At 57.1% G+C, this 8,602-nt stretch overlaps 1 protein-coding gene across 1 annotated transcript; it reads left to right on the top strand.

The window, feature by feature from the left end:
- Positions 1-722: 722 nt before the first annotated feature.
- On the top strand, positions 723-7,389 carry LOC143836712 (maestro heat-like repeat-containing protein family member 7). Its single transcript, XM_077336255.1, has 10 exons — positions 723-790; positions 1,184-1,289; positions 1,549-1,644; positions 2,164-2,268; positions 2,576-2,708; positions 2,986-3,065; positions 3,430-3,588; positions 3,698-3,794; positions 4,044-4,404; positions 4,767-7,389. Exons 1-9 carry the CDS (start codon positions 723-725, stop codon positions 4,049-4,051), a joined length of 852 nt encoding a protein of 283 aa, XP_077192370.1. The 3' UTR covers positions 4,052-4,404; positions 4,767-7,389.
- The last annotated feature ends 1,213 nt before the right edge of the window (positions 7,390-8,602 follow it).

The raw sequence follows: 8,602 nt of genomic DNA, 5'->3' as shown, positions 1-8,602 counted from the left end.
AAGCCCCAGGAGGCACCAGGAGAAGCGCAGGGTCCGTTCCCTTGCGAGGCTGTTCCCCTTCCGTTCCCCTTCCTCTCGGATTTCGCTGGCTCCAGTAGCAGAGGGATGGCAGTCTCAGGAGCAAGGGGGGCCCAGCACACGGATCCCGCACTGACTTGCAGCCGCCCCCGAGAGGGGTGCTTGCAGAAAAGGGACCGGGGTCCCCATCCTCCCAGGCCCCTGGTTTAGGAAGCCCCACAGCTGTCCCACGAGCACCTCTTGGAGGGACAGGACCCTCTACCCTGCCTCCTTCTGCAAAGGATGCCGTCTCCTCGAGGTCCAGCCATGTGCCCTGAGGGCCAGGGCAGCCATGGAGACTTTCAGGAGGGAGCCTCCTCGGGAGCAGGAGAAGCAGCGGCTCGTGTCCCACCAGATGGACTGCCCCTGACTGGGGATGCTGCTTCTCTCCCTGGCCCTCCATGGCCAGGCTCACAGCCTGCCTCTCGCCACTTGCAGGGCCCCAGACAGGACCGGGCATTCTTACAGGCGGTCCGGGGGTTCTGCCACGGCCGGGAGCGTTCTCTGCCTTCTTGCAAGCAAAGAATTGCAGAGAAAATACGAGTGAGTGAGACTCAGGACTGTGGGGGGGGGGAGGAAAGGGAGTGGGGGGCAGGAGCAGACCTGCCCCAGCCCAAGGAGCTCTGATGTTTCCTTTTTGAAACCTTTGTCTCCCCAAGGACATCATGCACAAGTCATTCCTTGCCCTAGAGGCGAGAATGGTTGGATGTATGGAGGCTGTGGCAGAGCTGAGGTACTTTTCTTCCTGAGGGAACCTTGGTGCCAGGCCCTCAGTGGGGAGGGATGGAGGGAGACCGTTCTGGGGCTGCAGGATGGTCAACAGAGCCAGCCCAAGGGAGAGACGGCAGGAGCAGGAGGCGGCGGGAGGCCATGGCTGCTTCCTGCCCGGCCTCAGGGCGATGCGGGCAGAGTGCCTGAGGGCAGCACCTGTTCTCCAGCTGGGAGCCGTGCCTCCCTCCCCGAGGCTCTCCCTGACTCTCAGGCGCTGCACTGCCATCCTCTCCTCCACCCTCACCCTCACGCTGCTCAGGGGGAAGTGGGGAGCCTCAGACGGAGCCCCGGCAGGGCTGGGGGATTGCCCTCCCTTCCAGCACAGAGTCTAATCCCGGCCCTTCTGTCCTGCCAGCAAGTTCCATCCGCCCCTGAGGACAGATCTCCGGCAGTCGATTGTAGCCTGGGCTCTGGGGATGGTCCTCGGAGGCCCCCCGATACAGGCAGACCCCGCAGGCCAGGTACCTTGAGCGACACCTGATTTCTCAAGAGGGTGGCAGACACACCTGGCGGTCCCGTCTTCTCTGGAGGACGAGGTCCTGCTGTGGGGAGAGCTGTGTCCCTCCTCCGGAAGAGGCGAAAGACGCAGGGTCCCTCTTTGGATCCCGAATCCAGAGGCCTCCTTCCCTGGAGGATGGAGTGGTGGTCTTCAAGGCTTCCTGGCCAGCCCTGGGGCGAGGGGGGGTCAGCCTTTTCATGCCAGATCGCTCTTCCCATCAGGCCCTGCAGCAGAAGGCAGAGGAGGCCCTGCGCAGGATGCTGCAGGGCCTGATCCGGGAGGATCCCTCCGCAGGCCACCTGGACACCCTGCTGGACGTAAGTAGCTGGAGAAGGTGGGAGGGAGATGGGCAAAGGGGATCCCAAGGGAGCCCAGCGGGAGGAAAGGGTCACCTCTGGCGCAACACAATCCCCCCCACCCTCCTGCCGCATGGGGGGGCCCTCCCACCTGGCTGCTCTAGAACCCCATTCCTGGAATTGGGCTTTCTGTGGCGGCAGCAGAGTGGCTTGCCTCTCTCCTGGGGGAAGAACTCCCAAGGAGCTGCCGTCCGTGAGCCGTGGCAGCACGCCAACTGGAAGGGTCACTGGGCACCCCGGCTCCAGGCTGGGAGACGACGGGCCCCTCAGGGGGCAGGTTGGGGGCAGGCAGCTCTCCCACAGGAACAGAGCCCTTTCCAGAGCCTGGGGCCCACCCCCTCTGGGGATCTTCCTGAAGAGCAGCACAGTCCTTGGTGGGCAGATCTGCAGGGGGAGGGTGTGCTGAGGACCATGCCCTGGTCCGAGGGTGTGGGCTGAGGGCCTGCTTCCTTCCTTCCTCTTCCTTCCTTCCTTCCACAGCAACTCTTATACTGGCTCCGTGTCAGCTGGCCTGCCCCCAGAGCCCGGGCAGCTGCTCTGTTGAGGGACGTCCTCCTGGATGCCTGCAAAATGCCTGGCTTGAACGTAAGTCCTCCACCCCCAGCAGGATCTGGCCCATGGAGCCCAGCAAGAGAGGAGGGGCTGTCCCATCTCTGGGAGGGGGAAGATGAGGACTGGCCCTTGGGCCTCCAAAGTGCCCACCCTCCCTCCCTCCCTGCCTGACTCTTCCCCCAAGTGCCAGAGTGTCCACCCCTGGGACATTGTTCCTTCTCCTCTAAGGTCCCCCCAGGATCAGTGGGGAGGGTCAGGAGGGGGAAGACCCCAGTGGTTCAGGGCTCCGGGGCCGTCTCTGGATGGACAAGCGAGGCCTCTTCTTCTGCTTCCAATCTAGATCTTCAGCCAGGACACATTCGGGCACGTGGTGGCGAAGCTGTCCGTCTCCCTGGCCGACCCGGAAGCGGAAGTCCGGGAGAAGGCCAGGGAGGTCTTTGGACAGCTGATGCAATTGCAGCAGAAGAAGCGGGGTGAGTTACGGTCCCTTTTCCGGGATAGGGCACCCCCTCCCTTCAGAGCAACGGGGTTCCTTCTGTGCCTTCCCCACCACAGCCTCCAGACATCTGTTCCGATTCAGCTGCCTTTCCTGGTGCTCTTTCCCCATGACCCCAGCCCTCCTCCGATGCCAGAGGGGGAGACCAGCGAGGCCCTGGGGGAGGGGGAAGAGACACCCCCAGGCCAGGAGGAAGCACAGCTTTTCTGTGCAGGGCCTGTCCACTAGAGCTCTTCCCGATTTCTGCCTTTCAGGCCGGAGCCAGTTCACCTGGGAGGAGGACCCAGAACGGCCCTGGAGGGAGAGCTACGCCCACCTCATCACGGCAGCTGAGGTACGGAGGCCCGTCTGTGGTGCTGGCCAGGCATTCTTGGAAAGGCCTCACCTCTTGGGCCAGGGTCAAGGGGGGCTTTGTTTATTAACCCCCGGGAGGGACACAGGAGATCCCCCTTGGGCGATACTTCTGGCAGTGGTGTGCAGAGGGACTGGGAGTCCTCCTTTCCCTTCGGCATGCTACAGCTCTGGAGCATGCCCTGATTCATTGTGGGAATCCCATTTCCTCGCAGGGGAGTTGGAGAGGGGCGAGGGAGGGAGGGAGGGAGGGAGGGAGGGAGGGAGGGCAGGAGCCAACCCCTCTGGGGAAGAGGCACCAGGGCTTCCGTTGGGAGAGGACTGACAGGGTCTCTTCCTGGTTTCAGGTGTTCGGAGGTTACCTCAGCGCGAGGCAGAGGCTCTCTCTCCAGGAGGCCGCTCTGGAGGACGCCCTGAGCCTGGACGGGCGGTGGGTGAGGGAGGGAGGCCTCTTGGTCCTCCTCTCCCTCCTGGGCCAGGCCAGGGCCCTGCTGGAGGAGGAGGAGGTGCGTAGAGGGGGAGATCACACGTAGAGGGGGGAGGCAAACGTCCCACCCTCTTGCCTGGGCTGTGAAGAGGGCAGGAATCACGGGGGGCATTTCTCCATCTCCCCAGATCGAAGACCTCCGGAGCAACCTCTCTGCCCTGCTCTATAATATGTGGCGGGGCAGAGAGGTCCCCCCCGAAATTGCGGCACTCCTGCCAAGTTCAGGTAATGTTCCTCTCCGGGGAATCAGGGGTGGGGAAGGAGCCGTGGCTTTGGGACTGCATGAGGGGCCAGGGCTCTGGCTGCTCCACACCAAGGCCCCTCTTTGGCCTCCGGGCAATGAAGGCTCCTCGGAGGAAATCCCTGGCTGCTTTTCCCCAGCTCAGAAGCAAGTCTGCCATCTCTTGCCTATTTTATGGACCAATGCAAGAGAGCTGACCCTGGGCCTGCCAGCTTTTCTTTTCTCCCCTACAGATGAGTAAAAGGACCCTGCAGGAGTGCCCTTCCTCCTCCTCCTCCTCCTCCTCCTCCTCCTCCTCCTCGTCCTCCTCCCACCACCCATTCCCATACACGGGTTACATGCCAGGTCAGCGTCATGTGCCCCCCAACAGACCCCCAGAGACTTTTTAGATAATCCCGTACCTCCACATGATATCCAAGATTCAGACCTCCCTCCAATGGGAACAACCACAAGGGCCTTCAGGGATTTGTCTGGATTCCAAAATGTTTCCGCCCATCTGCCCCCCACGACACCTCTTTGCCTGTTGGGTTGACCAAGATTCCTGGACCTTGGGGACCATTCCAGTTCGTCTCAGCCACTTCAGAGGGCTTCCAGGTAATGAAGACTCGCTTTCCTCCTGCCCCTGTTCTTTCGCCTGCCGACCCCATGCTCGCCTTCGTGAAAGAGGCCGATGCACCCAGCTCCACCCCGGGAGCCCTGCTGTCGCTGCAGGTGTGGCCCGCAGATCTGCTACCCCCCTGTGCATCCTCCTGTCGATGGTCGCTGTTTCTCGAGATCCCTTTGCCTCGGGGCAGCCAGGGCTCCTTCTGAGGAGGGGCCTTCGGACAACTGGCAGGTTGACCCGCCCCCTTTGGGACCCCAACCTCGAAGCGAGTCAGCGATCTCTGGCACATTTCATTGATCGGGGCCAGTGAGCTGACGCAGGGGCCTCCCTGCTTTTCTTCTCTCCCATACAGATGAGAGAAGACCCTGCAGGAGTGCCCTTCCTCCCCCCTCCTCCTCCTGCCTTCCTCATGCTGGGACTCTGGAGCAAAACCAAGCCTCCCAAACCCATTTCAGGCATTTGTCGTTGGCAGCTATTGCAGCGGTCCCCAGTGGCTCCCCCTCCTCTTGGGACGGGTCTGGTCACTCCTCCTGAGAAGCCAGAAGACTCGCCTGTGTTCCTGTCCCAGTGCACATTTGAACGAGGCTGAGATCAGACCAGGGCCAGCTTCCTTGGAAGCCTGCTGAAGGACAAAGCAGCTAAGCGGCCAACTCCACAGCTGGAGCCCCGGGACGGGGTGGCTGTGAAACTCTCAACCCCAAGGTGCTCCCATCTGGCGCTGGACCCGAAACACTTGCTCATTCCAGTAGAACTGTACCCTCCTGGGGCACCGCAGTTAGAAACAGTGTTTCTCAGTGCTGTGGACAACACAGAGGAAGACACAACTGCTGAACCTCAGGAAGCAGAAGGAGTTTCAGAGGGGGGTAGAGCCTCGCAAATAGAGACAGTGTTCCTCAGAGCTGTGGGCAACACAAAGCGAGCTTCCTCGCAACCAGAAACAATGTTTCTCAGTGTTGAGGACAACACAGAACAAGACACAACTGCAGATCCTCAGGAACCAGAAGGGGCTCCCGGGCCAAGTGTCAGACAATCGCCCAGAGCAAACAAAGGAGTCCCACCAGACGGATTTTCTCATGTGGTCAAGGCGGCAGCAGCAGCACCTGAGCCTTTCACAGGGAGAGAGAGAGAAAAAAAACCTGGACACTCACAGATCTGCCTCCAGGGAAGAGGACAGTGGGAGGCAAGTGGATCTTGGTGCCGAAGGGGAAGGACAGAGGCACAGAGCCCCATTGGTTGCCAAAGGAGACTCCCAGAAGGACGGAGAAGACAATGATGAAACCTTCGCACCAGTGGTGGACACACTTCAACTAGAATGCTCTTGGGCAGGGGACGTCAAACTGCGGCCCTTCAGATTTCCATGGACTACAATTCCCATGAGCCCCTGCCCATGAATGCTAGCAGGGGCTCATGGGAATTGTAGTTCATGGACATCTGGAGGGCCACAGTTTGACTACCCCTGCTCTTGGGCATAGTGGCAGCAAGAAAGATGCATGTGGAGAGAAAGACAGCATTTCCTCGTGGAGAAATGAAGGAAGAAGTCTACCTGGAACAGCCACCTGGATTTGAAAGGCACAGAGACAAGAAGCTTGCATGCCAACAGAAAAAGAACATCTATGGACTGAAACACGCTGCAAGGTGCTGGGATAAGAAAATGCATCCATTGCTACCCAAGGAAGGGTTTGAGCCAGCCACAGCAGAGCTCTGTCCCTACTCAAGATATACAGACAACCGATGGACTTCTGGACTGATTTAGGTAGATGAGCTGCTTTTATACTATGAAGCCAAGAAGGACCGTGATGAAATAGTCCAGAACCTGAATCGAGAAGTGGAAGGGAAGAGACTTGGAGGCATCCAGTAGTATCTTGGAATACAAACAGAACGTAGAGAAGATGGAGGCTCTCATCTCAAGCAGAAGCAGAAACCCCAAGAATTTCTGAACTTTATGAGTATGAAGGAACTTAAGCCAGCACCAATTGCTATGAAGACAAACTTCTTGGAGCACAGAGGAATCAGTGAACCTTTCCTTCACAACAAGCAGTGCAGAGAAGCAATTGGAAAGCTTCTGTACATCAGCACATTGATGTGTCCAGATATCGCGGCAGTTGTTGGCTTTTCATGCAGGAAGCTGGAATCAGCAGCCGAAAGTGACTGGAACGTACTCAAGCAATTTACAAAGTGCCTGACTGGTACTGCACACCTGAAACTAAAGTTACCCACATGTGACAATCCCAGACTGGTGGGATACATGGATGCTGATTGGGCAGGAGACTCCATGGACAGAAAGTCAACCAATGGACACCTGTTCTATCTCCTATGGCGGCAGAGTGATCAGCTGGAGCAACAGGAAGCAAGAAAGTGTAGCTGTCCTCACAACTGAAGCGGAATATGTGTCCGCAGCAGAAGCATGCAGACAACTGAAATGGAGACTGCAACTCATGCAAGACTTTGGGATAGAAGGGCCCAAGCCAGTGCAGCTTTATGAAGACAACCAAGGATGCATCAAGCTTGCACCAACGGAGAAAATCCACTCCAGAACTAATTACATTGATGTGAAGCATCACTTTGTACGAAACATGAAGGAAGGTGGGCTTGATGAGCTGGACCACTGTCCTACGAATGGAGGATTGCAGATGTGCTCAACAAGCCACTCTCCAGGGAGAAGTTTCACAGTCTACGTGAGAAGATGAGCCCTGTGGACTTTGAACACTAGACCTTGAGAAGAAGGGGTGTTGGAACAGGCAATGCCTGGTGTCCACAGAGAAGAAGAGAAGCAGAGCCTGAAGGGGGCACATGAAGATTATTAGACAGGATAGTCAGGGCCTTCCTCTCCTTCTAAGGGTTGCTTCTTGTCTGTCTCTAGATTGCTACTCTTAGGGGCAATTTCCTCCTTCCTCTCCGGAGCTCCTCTCTCTTAGGCAGCCATGTAGACAGGCTCTATCTCTACCTCTCCTCTATACTATCAATGGATGGTCGTTCCTTAAATAAATCCTTTTCTCCTAATCCTAAAATACAGCGTGTGCATGTCCATGTCTTACTTACCCAGGCTGTCATTTGGAGGAGGGCAGGATGCTGTTCCCATTGGCTGCAGAGGAGAGGACACGCAGTAATGGGTTTAAACTTCAAGTACAACGATATAGGCTAGATATCAGGAAAAAAAATTCACAGTCAGAGTAGTTCAGCAGTGGAACAGGCTGCCTAAGGAGGTGGTGAGCTCCCGCTCACTGGCAGTCTTCAAGCACAGGTTGGATACACACTTTTCTCGGATGCTTTAGGATGCTTAGGGCTGATCCTGCGTTGAGCAGGGGGTTGGACTAGATGCCCTGCATGGCCCCTTCCAACTCTATGATTCTATGATTCTATGGCCTGCATGGCCCCTTCCAACTCTATGATTCTATGATTCTATGGCCTGCATGGCCCCTTCCAACTCTATGATTCGATGATTCTATGGCCTGTATGGCCCCTTCCAACTCTATGATTCTGTGATTCTATGGTTGCTTCTTTGCTTCACATGGAACTGGATTTCGCAGTAACTCCCACCAAAAAATGGCTTTTTACACAAGGCTAATCCAGGGGGGTTGTATTCATGGGAGATGGGGAAAAGCCCGCTGAGGGAAGAGGCTCATAGCCAGAAATCCATTCTGTCTCTTTACAATGGAGGATTTGGGTGGCAGGAAGTTCCCTGGGCTACTGAGAAGGAGGCAAGCAGAGCAGGAAGGGAGGGCGCCCCCTGTAGTGCTGGAGGTCAACCCCCCCTTGTCCTTAGAGTTTCTCATTGGAGGTCAAATGGTTACTGTTAAAAGTCGAGGGGCGGAACGGATTAATGTTCTTTCATTGGGCACAGGGGAAGTCAACCTGTGGTCCTCCAGATGTCCATGGACTACAATCCCCATGAGCCCCTGCCGGCAAATGCTGGCAGAGGGTCATGGGGATTGTAGTCCATGGACATCTGGAGGACCACAGGTTGACTAGCCCTGATTGGTCAAACGTCATTCTGCAGGAAGGGTGCCTTCTGGCAGAGGCCCTCTTGGACTTGGTGCTGGCTTCAGAAAGCGTGGGGAAGCTAATGGCTAATAACAGCAACACGCGGCGGGCATAGATTGCCCTCGCCAAAGAAACGCAGGCCAAGGGCTACAGGCAAACTTGGGAAGAGGTGAAAACAACATTGAAAAGAATAAAATTGGACTTTTT

This window comes from Paroedura picta, chromosome 4 (genome assembly GCF_049243985.1).
Source record: "Paroedura picta isolate Pp20150507F chromosome 4, Ppicta_v3.0, whole genome shotgun sequence".
NCBI classification, from domain to species: domain Eukaryota; kingdom Metazoa; phylum Chordata; class Lepidosauria; order Squamata; family Gekkonidae; genus Paroedura; species Paroedura picta.
Note: the sequence above shows the minus strand (reverse complement) of the source record. Positions and strands in the feature narration are given on the sequence as shown.

Coding starts and splice junctions, on each gene's coding strand:
- LOC143836712 (XM_077336255.1), top strand. CDS start 723: ATGCACAAGTCATTCCTTGCCCTAGAGGCGAGAATGGTTGGATGTATG. Junction 1,290..1,548: donor AGGCAGACCCCGCAGGCCAG/GTACCTTGAGCG, acceptor TCTTCCCATCAG/GCCCTGCAGCAGAAGGCAGA. Junction 2,709..2,985: donor ATTGCAGCAGAAGAAGCGGG/GTGAGTTACGGT, acceptor TCTGCCTTTCAG/GCCGGAGCCAGTTCACCTGG.